The sequence below is a fragment of the Ceratotherium simum genome, chromosome 22 (assembly GCF_057802395.1).
Source record: "Ceratotherium simum simum isolate JZ-2026a chromosome 22, ASM5780239v1, whole genome shotgun sequence".
Classification (NCBI taxonomy): domain Eukaryota; kingdom Metazoa; phylum Chordata; class Mammalia; order Perissodactyla; family Rhinocerotidae; genus Ceratotherium; species Ceratotherium simum.
Window position 1 is genome coordinate 43,161,563 of NC_141921.1, and position 19,985 is coordinate 43,181,547.

General features: G+C 36.6%; 1 protein-coding gene across 3 annotated transcripts in view; it reads right to left on the reverse strand.

Annotated features, from left to right (window-relative positions):
• KIF1B (kinesin family member 1B) overlaps positions 1–19,985 on the reverse strand; it is a 143,248-nt gene that overhangs the window by 84,040 nt on the left and 39,223 nt on the right. For all 3 annotated transcript variants that reach the window (XM_087446840.1, XM_087446838.1, XM_087446839.1), the window contains exons 6-12: positions 18,177–18,355; positions 17,476–17,587; positions 10,274–10,351; positions 9,477–9,542; positions 4,840–4,915; positions 3,991–4,069; positions 2,777–2,919 (exon numbers count right to left, since the gene is read on the reverse strand). In XM_087446840.1, the coding sequence (XP_087302966.1) occupies positions 2,777–2,919; positions 3,991–4,069; positions 4,840–4,915; positions 9,477–9,542; positions 10,274–10,351; positions 17,476–17,587; positions 18,177–18,355 (733 nt within the window). The remainder of the gene's footprint in view (positions 1–2,776; positions 2,920–3,990; positions 4,070–4,839; positions 4,916–9,476; positions 9,543–10,273; positions 10,352–17,475; positions 17,588–18,176; positions 18,356–19,985) is intronic.

Consider the following 19,985-nt stretch of genomic DNA (forward strand, 5'->3'; position numbering starts at 1 on the left):
ATTAACTCACTTTTAAATTTGAGAAAATCTACATTGCTTAAAATTCATATCAAAACTAAGTAACTTTTCCTTAAAGGATATACTGTGAGTCAATACAAAGAGTCAGAAAAAATATTATTGGCTCTCTCTGGGTCTACTCATCCCTACTTAATCAAAGTCAGTTCTTAAAGCTCCTTAAAACCAGTGGTTGCTTCAAGACAGTTTGAAAACCACCATCTGCAAATACGGAACATAGGAAAACAAGCAAGTTTTAAAAGAAGGATAGAAACTGGAGCAAAAAATTAGCCATCAGGTGATGGCAGCAAGGTAGGAAAGAATAGGATACATGGAGTTTAGAAGGTCCGATGGACACATGCAAGCCCTAAAAGGAATTAAGAGTAGTAGATCAAAACGGAAATTCAGAAGTAGTCAGGGCTGCTTTCCTGCATGGATACAGAATTAAAACTTCGTCATGCATAGCTTTTCAGGAGATTCCACAACTGCTCAGAAAAGAGTGGGGCAACAAGCTGGCAGCAGCACCACCTGGAGCACAAAAGCAAGAACAAGACGGTGTCTTGCCTACACTAGTATCGGCCAGCTTTGGAGATCTCAGACAGAGCTGTTCCAGTCCAATAGGCTCTCTGTATTGCAATGTTACAGTGTCTTCCAGGCCTAACCTCATCACAGCAGCCAGGGCTACGTTGAGTTTCTCCTATACATTTCCTTACTGTCTGTCAAGCCTTGTTACATGCCTCGTTAAATGAACAAACAAATCAATGAAAACCTAAAACTTAATCCAAAAAATCAAGATTCTTCATTTCTTCTAAGATAACAATTCCTTGATGAATTATCTTAAAAGGGTAAGAAATTATTTCCTCACCAACTTAACGATCTATATGGAGAAAATAATCAGGAGTGATCCTTTAAAAAAAGTCCTCATTTCAAGCACAAATTCTAGACACCCAAGGTTTTAAAATTTAATTTGTAACTCATGAAAAGGAAAAAAAAAATGTTTACCTAACCATCAAGTAAGCTGAGGCCCAAGATATGGAGGAAACTAACTTAGCATAAGCACAGGTGAGTGCTACCACGTGCACAGAGCTACTCAATCATGGAGAGTTTGGCCAAATGGAAATGATTATTATTTTTTTTTTGAAATGATTATTTTTAATTATATACACACTAAGACTCAGAATTAGATAGCTAATTAAAAAGGATTTTTCTACTAAATAATCGGATCCTGAAGGATCTCAAGAGGCCAAAAAAGGTGTAATAACGATTAAAAGCTAGTGCTCTGAGTTACACTACCCAACCAGCCCACATAAAAACCATGGGAGCTCAGTAGCAAACTAACCACTCCAAGTAGCAGAGTCCTCACTGGTAAAATGGACATAATGGAACTTTTTCAGAGTCACTGACAGGATTAATGAGATAATATATTCCAGGTCCCTAGAACAAGGGCTTAGCACATTATAAACACCAATAAATGTGAGCTGCTGTCATCACTACCATCATCTAAGACTTTGGATGCAGTTTAATCACATAACTGGAAAAACTGAAGAGCAGAAGCAAGAGATTCTTAAGCCTCTTGATTTTATTCAAGCCACAAACTGAAATTCAGTAAAGACTGCGTTGCTAAATGAGGAAGGGCAAAAACAGGATCATTTCTGAATCTACAGTATGCTCTGTCTGGGATTTCCCTGTTAGGATTACTGGCATGCAAAGCTCATTTTAAGGCTGATCCAGCAGAGGCATATTAGCAAGTCAGAGTACTGGAAATAACCAATACATGAAATACACACATTTGCCTCCACTTCCAGAGTAATCATCGATCAATGGATCAACTGAAGGTAAGCAGGAGGGAAAATACAAGAAGGGTCAAAGTTCAGGTTCAGCAGTGACAAAGAGAGGGAACAGAGCAGTATTTGGCATTTGGGAAAATGAAAAAATACACACTTAGAATATATTATCATTTTACAAACTGTATTCATCTAAACTTAGGTGCCAATCAGTAAGAAGAACTAAACTAGAAGAAGCCTTGAAAATCTTATTAGAATTCCAAACAATATATTAATTTTACACTCAAAAAATAAAAATATGCTTTTTAAAATAAACTCATATACTATTCCACCAGAATAATCTAATTAACTCACTTAGAACTTCTGATTAGACATTATATAGGTAGATCACTGAGGGTAAAAAAAATATTCATTTTAAGACAACATTGTAAAACAATACTCTCTGGAAGTCTAATTCTTGAATTTGATAAGGAATTGGATATTTTCCCCTTCATATATTCATAGGGAGCGGGGTGGGGAACATTCAATCATTCTGCAGGAGGGGAAAGATACCACCGAAAGGTAAATATTATCTGAAAGGAGACTGAAATGGTGGGTTTCTTACACATAGATTACTGCTACTACATTAATCCAGAGAAACCCATAACACAAAAACAAAAATTTCAAGTTAACATATTTATGAAGTGATTAATTTCTCAGTGAGAAGCTTAACATTCCAAATAAACTTTACTGCTGATCTAAAATAGAAATCTAATAAAAATACAAGTAGTGATATATTCATATTTTAAAAAATAATTTCATGAGTTCAAATGGATAGCCTGGCACATACCACATAAAGGAATTCTGAGATGATGTTTCTTGTTTTTATTTTTTTCTTAACATCCTAAAAGACCGTTTCTCTACCATCTAGCTTCATCAAGTTCCTTAAATCTAAGTTTAAATATAAGAACCCTGAAGAGGAAAGGATTAGATTTTGTGTTGATCCTTAATTCACTTACTATCAATAATATCTCCCAGCCCTTGAGCACGAAGAAGGTCCTTCAGCCGTGTTACCTCCTCTTTTAATTCACGAACCAGTTTTGCATTGGGGTCCTCATTGATAACAGCATTGCATTTAATTTGTTTTGCACGATCTGCATATCTAGATCCAAAATGAAAATTCATTTTTGCCATTCCTCAGATGCTCTACTTCTCATAAGTGACATACCATTATTTCTAAAACAAACCACTTGAGTATTGACACATTTTATGAGCCTTTAATACATTTGCAGAAAGCTTTACAGTACCTTATAAAGAAAAGGTCAAAATGCATTTAACTGATTTATCCAAGATCACAAAGGAAATAAATACCAGAGAGGACTCAAAACTAATTTGTCCGAGTATATAGCGTTCCTTCCATTATATCAAGTGTCTTCAATGAGAGCAGAGTAGGGAGTTCTGGGTTAAAGTAATGGAACCTGTTCATATATAGAAATATTCTAGTAATGAACAATCTGCCAGTAGTTTTTTTTAATGCTACATATACTCATAATTGTATTACTTCTTATGACTTGAGCATTTCTAAAATGACAAACACCGCAAGAGGATACCTCTTTTTATAGAAATGAGTATTATAAAAAACTTTGACTATTATCTAAAAGTTATCCAAACATCTCACTTGAGGAATTTTAATATCTTTCCTATGCAAAAGTTCCTGCCTTTCCCAATGAAACTGAAAACCATAAAGGGTAAGTTCTAATATAATAAAAATCCTTTTTTCCCCATGTTTTCCCTGTTATGAGAGGAATGGATCACTACTTACACAAATGACTACCCATACAGCAAAAGAAAACCCACAGCATCCAAGTCATAAAAAATTACTTGTGGGCCGGCCCGGTGGCTTAGCGGTTAAGTGCTCACGCTCCGCTACTGGCGGCCCGGGTTCGGATCCGGGCCCGCACTGACGCACCGCTTCTTCGGCCATGCTGTGGCCGCGTCCCACATACAGCAACTAGAAGGATGTGCAACTATGACATACAACTATCTACTGGGGCTTTGGGGAAAAAAAAACGAGGAGGATTGGCAGTAGATGTTAGCTCAGAGCCGGTCTTCCTCAGCAAAAAGAGGAGGATTAGCATGGATGTTAGCTCAGGGCTGATCTCCCTCACAAAAAAAAAACATTACTTGTGGTGGCACTGTATTCTATTTAGCTATTGGGATTACACTGGAGTACCTCAGAGTGCTCAAAGTTTCATCATAGTTGATATCTGCTGGGCTCAGAGCAGCAACCATTGCAGTCCGAGAATTGCCACCTAAAAAGATAAATCACAATTATCTCAAATCATACTCATCTTAGAAAGAAGAATTTTATTGAATATGTCAAATCAGACAGCACAATCTCAGATCCTAAGATTTAATCAAAGTCAACAAATTTCTTGAGTGTCTCCATGCCAGGCACTGTTATACTCAAATCTTGGGTCTGGATTTACTACGGCCAGTTTCCCTCTTCCTACTCCAATTAAGAACTCAGCCACTCCACCAAAGCCGTTCTTAGTGATGTGAAAGTCACTGGTGACATGGGCAGTCCAACAGGCCATTCTCAGCCTCTTCCTTCTATCAGCAACATTTGACACAGTTGATCACTTCCTCCTTCTCATCAAGAAAGAGGGAACGGGACTAAAGGAACAGTGAATGAAGAGAAGTGACCTGAAGGTCTGAAAATATCAGCAAAAAAGAGTAAGGGCTGGTAACGTCTGATTACGTGCACCTCAAAGGAGCACGGAGTTTTCAAAAAGGAAGAAGCAGCAATAGTTTGAAGTAGGTGTCTGGTCAGGAAGACAACTACTCCACAGTTCATGTCTCCCAAGTCAACTAGACATGGGAGAAAACTCTGATTTAAAAGTAAGCAAATCCAACCAGCTTAAATCAAGAGTAAAAACGAAAAAAAGGAAGGAGCATTCAAGTTAGTAACATAGCTATCTAGAGATTATTCTTCTCTAAAACAGACATACAGGACGATTAACCACAAAAGATAACTGGTAAACAGCTTTAAAAAGATAACTACACACCAGTGTCAACGTACCTAGATTTTCTCGAAGGAGCCAAGTAAGTACAGAATCCCTGTAGGGAATAAAATCAGTTTTCTTCTTCTTCTTACTCTATTAAAACAGAAAGAAATGGCCTTAGCATTATTAGGGAGGAAAAATTCATATAAAAGGCAAATCAGTCTAAAAGTCCCAAGTAAATTAAACTACAGTAGAACTCCATTACTGTTGAAATTGATCACTCCCAGCTTCAATTCTTCACAATACTCAAAACTCATGCAATGAAGTAATTTTCTTTTTATATTTTATTTTGAAAAATGTCTAACATATACAACAGTTTAGAGAGTAGTATAATGAGCTATCATATATCTATCATGCAGCTCCAAAAATTACCAATATTTTGCCAATCAGGTTTCAATTAATCCTCAAACTCTTTTTCTATACTTTTTCTTCCCGAACCATTCTGGAGTAAACTGCAGACACCATGCCCTTTTATTCCTAAACCCTACAGCAAATAAAAACATTCTCTTTGATACAATACTGTTATCTAATATCCTGTCCATATTATGGCTTTTAGAGCTGGTAAAGCAAATCCAACATTTCACCTGTAAATACTTCAGGTACATATCTCTAACACAGAAGGACTTAAAAAAAAACAAAAACAAAACATAACTACATGACCATTATCACACTTAAAATTATCAATATTTCCTTAATATCATCTAATACCTAATTCTCAAACAATTATTTTTACTTTTGCAGAGGGGCAAATATGAATCCTGTGCATTCCAGGTTGAATGTGCAGAAGCAAGTCATTTAGTTAATGAATTTACTTGGCCAACCACCAAATCATCAAGTGGATTGTTGTGCATTTGGTTTCTTTGAAAGGCAATTACGCCCCCAAATAAATCCAACCATTAGAGTTAGGACTCAAAGTGAAAACGTCTAAGCAAGTGATGTAATTTGCTAATTTGGAGATTTGTAAAGACTACAAAAGATGAATTTTCTCTATATGTCAAGAGTTTACTTGTCCTGCTCTCTCTGTGACCCTTCTCATTATCACAGGATAAAGCAAAAAGCACCAATGCAAAGCAAGTGTTGAAATGGAGGAAATTATATCCTCTGAAAGTAAAAGGTAATGCAAATGCTTTGCAGATAATAGCCACTCCAATATCTGCAGGTTGACTACTCTGTCGTGATAACTTAAGAAGCTGACAAGGGGAAAGCCAGGGTTCACTGATAAACATCACCCAAGCAATCAGCAGTCTCATAATCCATTCCTGGTATAATCTGAGGTTAAATTAAACTAAGGATGATCTACTTCTTCCAAAGCATAGGTATTCAGAAAAAGAGTACCAAGTAGCTGACCTCTGGTTTGTTGAGGAGGAAAGGAAGTAGGCAAATGGCACTTTAATTCCATCTCTTATCAAAAATGTCCCCTTAGTCTCATCCACTCCACCCACAGACACACATTCCACCAATTAGAAAGTCAATTCCCATAGCAGGTTCTATGTCTAAATTACACACCAGACTTTTACAGAGAATTAACTCTCTCAGTCATTCACAGCTTAGTGGGACTTTCATTCCACCAAAAAATTCCTGAGGCCTAAGACTTGAGCTTGTCTCTTTCTAGTTCTCCACCACACCTAAACAATCCAGTTTGCCTACAGTTACTACTGAAAATGCTGCAAGATTTAAAGTCTGCCAGTTACAACCACTGCAAACAGTAGTATAAAAATAAGCAAGGTCAGCTTGCCAAAAATGTTCTATTTTCATTTCTGTCAATTAGACTAAATTAAGGAGTATCTAAATGAAGAAGCATAAATAGCACTTCAATCTTTTCCATTTGAAAACACCCCAGAATTTTAGCCATTTCTTTTCTATTTGCTCTCTTACACAAATTAAGCTCACCTGCTCTCACATCTGTAATTTTTTTAAATAAGTGCTTCAGTAGTTACACAAAAAGCCTTACTTAGATCATTAACCTCTCTAAAAGGAAAAACTATTAAGTCTGGATGATGATAATCCTGTTTCCCTCCCTAGTGGAAATAACAATACATCTTAACTCACCAAAAATCACACTTGTTACATAAAAACTAAAATTTATTTCTGATCTGTTATAGTTATGACATAGATGCAAAGTACTACAGGGTTTTACAAAACTGATTATAAAAAAGCATTTGCAATTATTGTGGCACAGAGCAATGTGGGAAATATACAGACAAAATACTCTGTAAACTTTTCCTTTGGTTGATGTGAATGTTAACAGATAAGCAAATGAACAGGACAAGTTAGAATGACCACTAAGTTTTAACAGTCTGCATGGTTCTGGGACCCAGATCAGACATCTGAAGAATATCCACAAATGTATAATATCAAATAGAAGATAGATTCTTGAATCTAAGGTAGCTTTTTCACAGAAAAAGGCATTACTTTTTATTAAGTTATTTTTGAGTAGACATAAACAAATCTATATACTTTAAAATATGAGTATAAAATATTTCAATACAGATACTGCCTCTATCTCCAATGTTACTCATGTGATTCAGAACAAACTATTGAGTGTCTATTATTTATGCAAGAGTACTAATAAATTCGAGAGTATTTGTATAGAAATATAAAGAGAAAAAACTATTATATTTGAATTTAAAAGGATGCAAATAATACGTTTTCTAGATACAATTAGATGTTTAACTTGATTCTACTGCCTTTACAATAAGTAAAACTGGAGAGTAGAAAAAAAATTTTTTAACGATTTAAATAACCCACGAATTTTCATGGTAAGAAACAAGTAAAGATCACACAAAGCGGTTTAAGAAAAACATACTAACAATTTCAAGAAACCAGATATGTTTTAGAATGCTACTCTTAAGAAATTTCTTTTATTGTCCTTTCTAGAGGTTTATAGACTTCTTCAAGTGACAGTCCTATAGATCACCAGGAGAAACATCATAAGATAACACAATGTAGAAGCTTCCTCAAATTTCTCTCTTTATCCTTTATTCTGAATTCCTTCTCCAAAGCATATCATATTCCCTAAATTAATTTTGGTGTGAAGTCTCATGATTCATGGTCACCCTAAATAGCAATTTTAAATTCCAGACCCAGAAAACAAATAACAAAAAGTTGTTCTGTTGTTGGTGAGGAAGACTCAGGGCCTCGCCCTGAGCTAACATCTGTTGTCAATCTTCCTCTTTTTTTGCTTGAGGAACATTAGCCCTGAACTAACATCCGTGCCAATCTTCCTCCACTTTATATGTGGGGCACTGCCACAGCATGGCTGTCAAGTGGTGTAGGTCCACACCTAGGATCCAAACCTGCAAACCCGAGCTGCCAAAGGGGAGTGTGCTGAACTTAACCACTGTGCCACAGGGCCGGCCCGAACAAAAAGTTTTTTAAAGGTTCCATTCCCATTTATGCCTTCATACATCCTGCTGAGGATTTAAAATCATCACAATTGATTCTACAGCTAGTTCATTTCTACCAAACCCCACCGTACCTTGCTGGTGCAGTTATCCTGCAGATGAAAGCATAAAAGAGAGACCAAGAACACAGGATAAGCCTCCAAATAGAAAATATTTTGCTTAAATTTTAACTCATAAATTGTTTCTTTATTTATTTTTTTTCCCCCAAAGCCCCAGTAGATAGTTGTATGTCATAGCTGCACATCCTTCTAGTTGCTGTATGTGGGACACGGCCTCAGCATGGCCAGAGAAGCGGTGAGTCGGTGCGCGCCCGGGATCCGAACCCGGGCCACCAGCAGTGGAGCGCGCGCACTTAACTGCTAAGGCACGGGGCCGGCCCCTAAGTCATAAATTGAATATGACTTCTCAGTGACAAGCAAGAAAGCACTTAATTCTTTTTAGGGATTCAAATGAGGTACGAAACTAAATTAGAGCACACGCCGACTAATGCTTCTTTAGCTTCTAACCTAAATAATGAAGCCCCTCATTCAAAAATTGTTTCAGCTTTAGTGTTCCACTGTTAAGGAACAGGAAAGAATAAAACTCTTTAAAAATATATATTTAGGGCCGGCCCCGTGGCTTAGCGGTTAAGTGCGCACGCTCCGCTACTGGCGGCCCAGGGTTCGGAGCCTAAGTGCCACGGATGCACCGCTTCTTCCGCCATGGTGTGGCCGCGTCCCACATACAGCAACTAGAAGGATGTGCAGCTATGACATACAACTATCTACTGGGGCTTTGGGGGGTAAAAATAAATAAATAAATAAAATTATAAAAAAATATATATATATATATATATATTTATTGGCCCCCAGATCAACAGCATTCACCAAGGCAAATTGCTCAAAACACTCCAAAAGGTACTGCAGCCTACTTAGAAAAGATTGTATAGGAAAAGAATATGTAATAAATACACTAAGTTTTTAGGAGAGATATGAAATAAGGCTCAAAAAAATAGTCAAACCTTATGTCTTTTTAAAGACCTAGTTTTTACTCTAGCCTTTACAGATCTATATTTACTTTCATTCTCCTGCTTTTACTTTCAGTACAAAGTCAAAGTGTATTATATCTAATCTTATCTGAAAAGCTCTAAAAGGAGAAAGGCAAGATTGCATAAAAGGGCCAAAAAAGGACAGCCTTCATAAACAATCGTAATACATTGTCAAGTACATTTGGTGAACAAATTTTCCCTCACAATGAAGTATAAGACTTACCACCTCTGCCAAGGCTGAAATGACTTTGCCCAGAGTTGTAAGAGACTTATTAATATTTGCTCCTTCCTGAAATCAATACCAAAGATGAAAGAATTATGATGAAGAATTTCTACTATTACCACATCATATATAATACATAAAATAAAATTAGCCATATGCTAGAATCATTTATTTAGGACCACAAGTTCTAAAAAACTCCTTTAATCCTCAATTTTTTCTCCTCTCCACTTGATGACATGCCAGAACCACATGCCTAACTCACAGTCCTCAAGTATCTTCAAGATGTCTGTGCTCCAAAAACCTATAGATGCAGCCTTCTTCCCAGAAATCAGTGACATGAAATTTCTGCTCTTGTTAAGCATATCTCCAGAGAAGACCATGCTTGTTCTCACATCTGTATCTTGTGTATCCTTTCCCATTACTGTCCCTTACTTACATCTAACCTAATTCTGCCGGTTCCTCAAAATATAATTCAACTCTAATCTTGACCATGAAGTCGTCTTTAACTATTATGTTATGTAACTTAACCTTTCATTGAAGTTATAGATCAGAAGTCAGCAAAATTTTTCTGTAAAGATTTCGCAGGCCTTGTGGTCTCAGTTGCAACTTCTCCACTCTATCATTGTAGCACCAAAGCAGCCACAGACAATACGTAAACAAACAGACGTAGCTGTGTCCCAATAAAATTTTATTTACAAAAACAGACAGTGGGCCAGATTTAGCCAACTGGCCAGAGTTTGCTGATCTGTGTTATAGAATATTTATTGACTAGGTCATTTGTTTGGTAAAATAAATACCTTTAATCGAGTCCCTTTGGCACCAGTTGAATCAGCTCGTTCACTTCCCGCTAGATCCACCAAACTGATTTTACTAACCTGGTAAAGAACAATAACATTGGGGCAATTCAAAAATAAGCAAGGTAGAAGTAGAAAACATTTAGAGGCAGAAAATCAAAAGATTAAGGCCTATAGAGAAGACTAAAAATATTAATCAGGGCTCTTATATGGCATAAAAAGACAAAGACAACATATACCGTAGTCAATTTAAAGAGTTCGCACAAAAGTTCACAGCAAGTATCTTGGTTTGAAAGAAGTAATTTTAGGATAAACAAGACATATTTTACAATGGCATGTCATAAAAATATATAAAACTCATTAACCCATTAAATGGTATATTAAAAACGAAGCTTCCAGCAACTGGAACTCGCACATACTGCTGATGGGAATGTAAAAGGAGACAATCACTTTGGAAAACAGTTTGGCAGATTCTTAAGCTAAACACACACCTACCATAAGACTTAACCATTCCACTCCTAGGTATTTCCCAAGAGAAAAAAAGACAAATATCCACACAAAGACTTGTACACAAATGTTCATGGCATCTTCATTTGTAATGATTAAAAACTGGAAACAATTTAAATGTCCATCAATAGATGAACTAATACACAAACTGTGATTACATTTATATAATGGAATACTAATCAGCAATGAAAATGACTGAACTGCTGATACAGACAACAACACAGATGAATCTCAAAATCATTATGCTAAGTAAAAGAAGCCAGGCACACATATTATATGATTCCATTTATATAAAATTCTGGAAAATGGAAACTTATCTATAGTGATAGAAAGCAGATTAGGATTTTCTGAGGATGGAGATGGAAGGAGGAATAGTTAGATTACAAAGGGGCATGAGGCAACTTTTTGGGGTACTAGAAACGCTCATTATATGGACTGTGGTATTAGCTTTACAGGTGTATATGTATGTGATCCAATTTTACACTTTAAATGTGTGCGGTTTAGGGGCTCACCCCATGGCACAGTGGTTAAGTCCCACGCGCTCCACTTCGGTGGCCTGGGTTCACAGGGTCAGACCTACACCACTCGTCAGCCACGCTGACATACAAAATAGAGGAATATTGGCACAGACGTTAGCTCAGGGCAAACCTTCCCAAAGCAAAAAGAGGAAGACTGGCAACAGATGTTAGCTCAGGGTGAATCATCCTCAAAATAAAAAAAAAAATTTGCGCTTTATTGTACTTCAACAATACCTCAACAAAGTTGTTTAAAAAAAAAGTAGAGCTTCAGAAAGTTTACACAAAAGCATACAAATTATGAAGTAAGCTATGGTTATGGGATTAACGTCATTATTTTTGTACATCTGACATCATGTAAGAAAGGAAAAAATGCTTTCACATAGGATGTTCCTTAGTGCCATTCAGATAAATAGTGACTACTAAATAGCATTAATATTGTAACCTCTGGCTAAGCAGTGTGAACTTATTTAATCACCAATAGGAAGAAAATATTTTTTTAAATAATTTTCATGGCCAGCCCCACGGCGTAGTGGCTAAGTGCGTGCACTCCGCTGCTGGCGGCCCAGGTTCGGATCCTGGGCATGCACCAACACACTGCTTTTCAGGCCATGCTGTGGCGGCGTCCCACATAAAGTGGAGGAAAATGGGCACGGATGTTCGCTCAGGGCCAGTCTTCCTCAGCAAAAAGAGGAGGATTGGCATGGATGTTAGCTCAGGGATGATCTACCCCGCCCCCCCCCACACACACTAAATAAATAAATAAATAAATAAATTTTAAATAATTTTCAGCTAAAAACAAACAAGTCACCAAGTAAAAGGTGATTCTAGTTTTTAGTGATATCAGTATCATAAAGTACTCAGTTTATAAGGCAAAGGACCTCTTTTTTTTTTTTTGAGATTTTAAACTCAATTTAATAGTTGTGAAAATATGATCCCATTTATTTACCCATTTTTTTTTTATAATTTTATTTATTTATTTATTCCCCCAAAGTCCCAGTAGATAGTTGTATGTCATAGCTGCACCTCCTTCTAGTTGCTGTATGTGGGACTCAGCCTTAGCATGGCTGGAGAAGCGGTGCGTTGGTGTGTGCCCGGGAACCGAACCCAGGCCGCCAGTATCGGAGCCCGCGCACTTAACCGCTAAGCCACGGGGCCGGCCCGATTTACCCATATTTTGATTAAAATGGCTTCCTTTTATATTTGATTTTTCTCCTTTATTATTTCTTTAAAATATACCAAGGATATTATTCCTATACACAAATTATATATATGTGTATATATATATACATAATTATTTTAAAGGACTACATACAATTTCATTATATAAAATTTCTTCTGTTACTATTAGGATTATTTACATTCTCATTATTAGATATACAGCAATAAAGATTCTCACATATTCATTTTGCTCTCTTAAACATCTCTCATTATGCTAAATTTTTATTGATTTCATAATAGTTTATAACATTGTGAGATTTCATTGTACATATTATTTGTCAGTCACCATATAAATGTGCCCCTTTACCCCTTGTGCCCACCCCCCAACCCCCTTCCCCCTGGTAACCACCAAACTGTTCTCTCTGTCCATATGTTAGTTTATATTCCACATATGATAGAGGTCATACAGTGTTGTCTTTCTCTGTCTGGCTTATTTCACTTAACATAATACCCTCCAGGTCCATCCATGTTGTTGCAAATAGGACGATTTTGTCTTTTTTATGGCTGAATAGTATTCCATTGTATATATTTACCACATCTTCTTTATCCAATCATCTGTCAATGGATACTTGGGTTGCTTCCACTTCTTGGCTATAGTGAATAATGCTGCAGTGAACACAGGGGTGCATAAACCTCTTTGCATTGTTGATTTCAAGTTCTCTGGATAAACACCCAGGAGTGGGATAGCTGGATCATCAGGTATTTCTGTTTTTAATTTTTTGAGGAATCTCCATACTGTTTTCCATAGAGGTTGCACCAGTTTGCATTCCCACCAGCAGTAAATGAGGGTTCCCTTTTCTCCACAGCCTCTCCAACATCCGTTATTTTCTGTCTTGGTGATTATAACCATTCTAATGGGTATAAGGAGATATCTTAGTGTAGTTTTGATTTGCATTTCCCTGATGATTAGTGATGTTGAATATCTTTTTATTTGCCTATTGGCCATCTATATATCTTCCTTGGAAAAATGTCTGTTCATATCCTCTGCCCACTTTTAAATCAGGTTGTTCGTTTTTTTATTGTTCAGTTGTGTGAGTTCTTGACATATTATGGAGATTAACCTCTTGTCGGATATATGACTTATAAGTATTTTCCACCAGCTGGTGAGCTATCTTTTCATTTTGATCCTGGTTTCCTTTGCCTTGCAGAAGCCCTTTAGCCTGATGAAGTCCCACTTGTTTATTTTTTCTTTTCTTTCCCTTATCCGAGTAGACATGGAATTCGAAAAGAGCCCTCTGAGACCCATGTCAAAGAGTGTTCTGCCTATATTTTCTTCCAGGAGTTTTAACGTTTCACGTCTTACCTTCAAGTCTTTGATCCATTTTGAGTTAATATTTGTGTATGGTGAAAGATAATGGTCTACTTTCATTCTTTTGCATGTGGCTGTCCAGTTTTCCAGCACCATTTACTGAAGAGAATTTCCTTTCTCCATTTTATGTTCTTAGCTCCTTTGTTGAAGATTAGCTGTCCGTATATGTGTGGTTTTATTTCTGGGCTTTCAATTCTGTTCCACTGATCTGTTTGTCTGTTTTTGTACCAGTACCATGCTGTTTTGATTATTATAGCTTTGTAGTAGATTTTGAAGTCAGGGATTATGATGCCTCCAGCTTTTTTTTTTTTTTCCCTCAGGATTTCTTTAGCTATTCGGGGTCTTTCGTTGCCCCATATGAATTTTAGGATTCTTTCTTCTATTTCTGTGAAGAGTATCTTTGGGATTCTGATTGTGACTGCACTGAATGTGTAGATTGCTTTAGGGAGCATGGACATTTTAACTATGTTTATTCTTCCAACCTATGTGCATGGGCTATCTTTCCATTTCTTTATGTTATCATCGATTTCTTTCAACAATGTCTTATAGTTTTCACTGTATAGGTCTTTCACCTCCTTGGTTAATTTATTCCTAGATATATTCTTTTTTTTGCGACTGTAAATGAGATTGTATTCTTGAGTTCTCTTTCTGTTAGTTCGTTATTAGAGTATAGAAATGCAACTGATTTTTGTAAGTTGATTTTGTACCCTGCAACTCTGCTGTAGTTGCTGATTATTTCTAACAGTTTTCCGATGGATTCTTTAAGGTTTTCTACACATAAAATCATGTCGTCTGCAAACAGCGAGAGCTTTACTTCTTCATTGCCTATCTGGATTCCTTTTATTCCTTTTTCTTGCCTAACTGCTCTGGCTAGAACCTCTAGTACTACGTTGAATAAGAGTAGCGAAAGTCAGCATCCTTGTCTTATTCCTATTCTCAGAGGGGTGGCTTTCAGTTTTTCCCCATTGAGTATGATGTTGGCTGTGGGTGTGTCATATATGGCCTTTATTATGCTGAGGTACTTTCCTTCTATACCCATTTTATGGAGAGTTTTTATCATAAATGGATGTTGGATCTTGTCAAATGCTTTCTCTGCATCTACTGAGATGACCATGTGGTTTTTATTCCTCATTTTGTTAATGTGGTGTATCACATTGACTCATTTGCAGAATTTGAACCATCCCTGTGGTTCAAACACAGGAACCCTGTGTTCCTGGTATAAATCCCACTTGATTATGGTGTATGAACTTTTTAATGTATTGCTGTATTCGGTTTGCCAATATTTTGTTGAAGATTTCTGCATCTATGTTCATCAGCAATATTGGCCTGTAATTTTCCTTCTTTGTATTGTCCTTGCCTGGCTTTGGTATCAGGGTGATGTTGGCCTCGTAGAATGTTTTAGGAAGTGTTCCATCTTCCTCTATTTTTTGGAATAGTTTGAGAAGGATAGTTATTAAATGTTATTTGAATGTTTGAGGTAAAATTCTCCAGAGAAGCCACCTGGTCCTGGACTTTTACTTTTTGGTAGATTTTTGGTTACTGTTTTGATCTCTTTACTTGTGACTGGTCTATTCAGATTCTCTAATTCTTCTTGCTTCAGTTTTGGGAGATTGTATGAGTCTAAGAATTTATCCATTTCTTCTAGATTGTCCAATTTGTTGGCATATAGTTTTTCATAGTATTCTCTTACAATTCTTTGTATTTCTGTGGTATCTGTTGTGATTTCTCCTCTTTCATTTCTAATTTTATTTATCTGAGCCTTCTCTCTTTTTCTTGGTGAGTCTGGTTAAGGGTTTGTCAATTTTGTTTATCTTCTCAAAGAACGAGACCTTTGTTTCACTGATCCTTTCTATTGTTTTTTTTTTTTTTTTTGGTTTCAATTTCATTTTTTTCTGCTCTAATTTTTATTATTTCCCTTGTTCTGCTGACTTCGGGCTTTGTTTGTTCTTCTTTTTCTAATTCTGTTAGGTGTAGTTTAAGATTGCTTATTTGGGATTTTTCTTGTCTGTTAGGGTGGGCCTGTATTGCTATGAATTTCCCTCCCAGGACTGCTTTTGCTCCATCCCATATGAGTTGGTATGGTGTATTTTCATTTTCATTTGTTGCCAGATATTCTTTGATTTCTCCTTTAATTTCTTCAATGACCCACTGGTTGTTCAGTAGCATGTTGTTTAGTCTCCACATCTTTGTCACTTTCCCAGTTTTTCTCCGGTAGTTGATTTCTAGTTTCATAGCATTACTCTCGGAAAAGATGATTGTTATGATTTCAATCTTCTTTAATTTATAGAAGCTTCCTTGTTTCCCAACACATGGTCTATCCTTGAGAATGTTCCATGTGCACTTGAGAAGGATGTATATTCTGCTGTCTTTGGATAGAGGCTCTATATATCTACTAAGTCCATCTCATCTAGTTTTTCATGAAGTCCACTATTTCCTTATTGACCTTCTGTCTGGATGAACTATTTATTGATGTAATAAGCTCGCCTACTATTATTGTGTTGTTGTTAATATCTCCTTTTAGGTCTGTTAATAGCTGCTTTATGTACTTTGGTGTTCCTGTGTTGGATGAATATATATTTATAAGTGATATAAAGTGATTTATAAGTGTCTTCTTGGTGGAGTGTCCCTTTTATCATTATATATTGCCCCTCTTTGTCTCTCATCACCTTTTTTTATCTTGAAGTCTACTTTGTCTGATGTAAGCATGGCAACACCTGCTTTCTTTTGTTTGCCATTAGCTTGGAGTATCGTCTTCCATCCTTTCACTCTAAGCCTGTGTTGTCTTTAGAATTGAGATGTGTTTCCTGGAGGCAGCAAGTTGTTGGGTCTGGCAAAGGACCTTTTATAACTGCCAGTACAATAAATCTAACTTCAGATTTAAACATCTAGCTGCATGCTACTTAGGAATGTAGGTAGAGCAGAATTCAACATAAATTTATTATTAACAATAATAAAATTAACATTTATTGAGTGGCTACTCTGTGCCAGGCACCATTATGTGCACTTAACCTGCATTAATATTTTAATCTTCTTAACAATCCTATGAGGCTGGGGAAACTGAGGCACAAACAGGTTAAGTAACCCGTCCAAGGTAACACTGCTGAAAAGTGGCAGAACCAGGATCTAAAGCAAGCAGTTTAATTCCAAAGTCTGGTATATTTAACCACTACAGAAAATGAGAAATTAACAAGCAAAGGTATGTGAAGAGCATCAGAACTGCTGTGCAGTTATTGTCCAAGAATAAAATATATTTTGTCTGCTTAATCGTTTGCTTAAACATTTTATCCCACAGTAACATTATCAGAGCTGAAAAAAATAAAATACCAAAGAAGCTAGTAAGATAATTAAGAAGTTCTAGTCAAGAAGAAAAGGAAGGATTTTCTCCCCATAGAACTGCTTAACTCTCTTGCATAGAGTAGTTTTTGAGACTGGTTTTTTCTTAACCCTATTTCCTATCTTGCAATTTCACTTAAGAACCCATGCTCAAAACTGGTTTAAAGTGAAATAAAAACGACAAGAAGAAGGTATGAACTACCCCCCATTAAGCAAAATGGCAACTTTCCTCCCTTCCATAAAATGCAGACGGTAGCAACACGGACTTCTGAAAATTCCCGTTCTACCCAACTCAAGCCCAGAGACTAAAGTTCTCCTACCTTCTCAGTGGAAAGGTTGGTCTCAGTATCATGTTTCTTCTGGGTGAAAACAATGGTAAATACAGCATGGGAACGGCTACTTGTTTCATTCATGTTGGTAGCTGCCACTGTCCTAAATAAACATAAAGGTGACCACGTGACAATGGAACTCTTAGATGAAAGTTAAGTGGACAGTAGGCTCCACATTATAAGCATAACAATCACAAGCAACAGCTTTAAACTTATTCAGAGATTACAGGATTGTCACTTACACAAACTGCTCTCAATACACCTTATTTGTGAGCCCATCAAATTACCCTCCAACTCCAAAGGCACCCCATCAGAATCATTTTTCATACTCCAGCTGTCCCTTTAGAAACCACCAAGGCATCTAATTTTTATTCTTTATTAGATGCTCATTTATTCCAGAATCAATTACTACCATAGGCACGTGATAACGAACATTTTACCATGACTTGACCAAAACCTAACAGTAAAACTTAACCAAAGTTCTAACATGTTTCAGCAGTGTATTGTTTTGACAAGAAGAAAGATACTGGATATGCTGAAGCCCTCATTTCTCCAGAATAGCCAAAGGATCAGAGGACTCCACAATCAAAGCAATTTTCATAGCTATACATGTGGTCTCAAACCCTCAACCCAGAACAAAAGGCCTCAAAAAATGCCGAAGACCTCAGTCATTAGTCTATTTCCTACCATACCTGGCTTTGTTTCCAGCATCCATGAGGTCAGCAATGTCTGTGTAGGAAGTCACTGCCAACTTTGACAGATCTTCCACATATGGGCCAAGAAGTGGATGTTCACGCACACGCAAATTACCCTTGTTTTTCGGATTCAGCAAATCTCGTACTCTTTCACAGTAAATCTCCATGTAGCTCACCTAGGAACAAATTATTAAAGTGAATTAGAGGATGTGAAAAAAGAAATCCTATACGTCAAAAGTATCTTTTTAACTTTTATTAAAAGCTCTACAATTAGAGATTAGCAATCTTTACAAAGTGAAATGCCACAGAATCCCCTTTATTCTATTAACAGTATATACAGATATCACTGAGTAGGTTAGAACCAGCCTTCTGACCTCCTCAGGAAGAAAGGAGGTAAACAGTCTATCTCAGCACACAGTACTTAATACTTGTCTGAGGCAGAAAAAATATCATTTTTAGTAGCAATTTATCAGTTATTAATATTTTTGTAATGTATGCTGTTGTCAAATAACTGGGGATTACAGTGAGGTTACTACAAAAGCTTGGAAACAAGATTTCTATTGGTGTTATAACCAAGGAACAATACCAATATTCCAGAGCAAGGAAGACAAGAGACCAGCTAATACTTGAAGATTGAGCACACTGTGACTGATTATGGACAAAAAATGTAATCTACCAGAGGGGTAAAGGTTGGTCAGCACGGAATTTGACTGTGTGGCACGACCTACCCAAGTCTCGTGGGGGAAGAGGAAGCCGCAATAAACACACTTCAGGAATTCTTGTCCCGTCAGCAGGACAATTTTTATCATGAAGACAGATATATTAGGCTATCATTTCTTCACTCGAGGCAATTAAACATTTAATCTGTCTAATCAACTCCTCTCTCTCTAATTTCATGCTCACTAAAAAACCAACAGGATTCCAATAGAGGTCGGCCCAAAGGAAGATACTATACCAGTCTTGCTAATGTGAGTGTTCTGGTCTGGGTAACAGTTATTCCTCATGGGAAAGTAACAAACCAATATGGTGGTTTTGTAACATCAGTCAAATGAGCTTCACACTAGAGTCTGACTATGAAGGATGGTTCTGTTCCTGATATTATCTACAAGATCAGGCTTCTAAGCAAACAAGGCTCTGAACTGGGGTAAATTCACCACAGTAAGCCTCATTATGATGCTTCTCTAGGAATGAGAACCTTCTGTATCACTAAGCTACTCAAGAATACAATATAACTTCTGCATTTTTCAACTTTAAATTTCTATAGACACATTTTCAGAGTATCTGAAGTAGAACCTTATCTCTATTTCTATTGTCTTTTTCTTTCAATCGGTCTCTGATATAACTATATTTATACCGTATTTTAAAGTCAGTTTTTCAAATATTGACAGCCCTCAAAGATAAAGTAACTGATCCATTACGAGACTAAAACAATAAGACGACCAATATTCTTTCTTAAAGCAGGTCATCCTAGAAAGTGAAATGCTACTTTAATCATTCTCATGTACTTAAACTTGTACCTACAATCCTGAACCCCAGGAAGATATTGTATCTTCTTGGAATACTTGTCCCTTTTCACACAGGTATGAGACCAAGAGGACCCAAATAACCTCGGTAAAGGTTGATGTGCTCCATTACTTATTCTCTAATATGCAAATCCATCTAAAGCCATCACTATTTCTTTTATTTCTGAACCATTCTAGACCCCACTTGGCAATTTCAATTCACTGAGTACTATTATCTTCTAGGCACCTTCTAGGCATCATGAGTACTATGGAGAAAAAAAAAGAACAGGGCAGAAGAGATCAG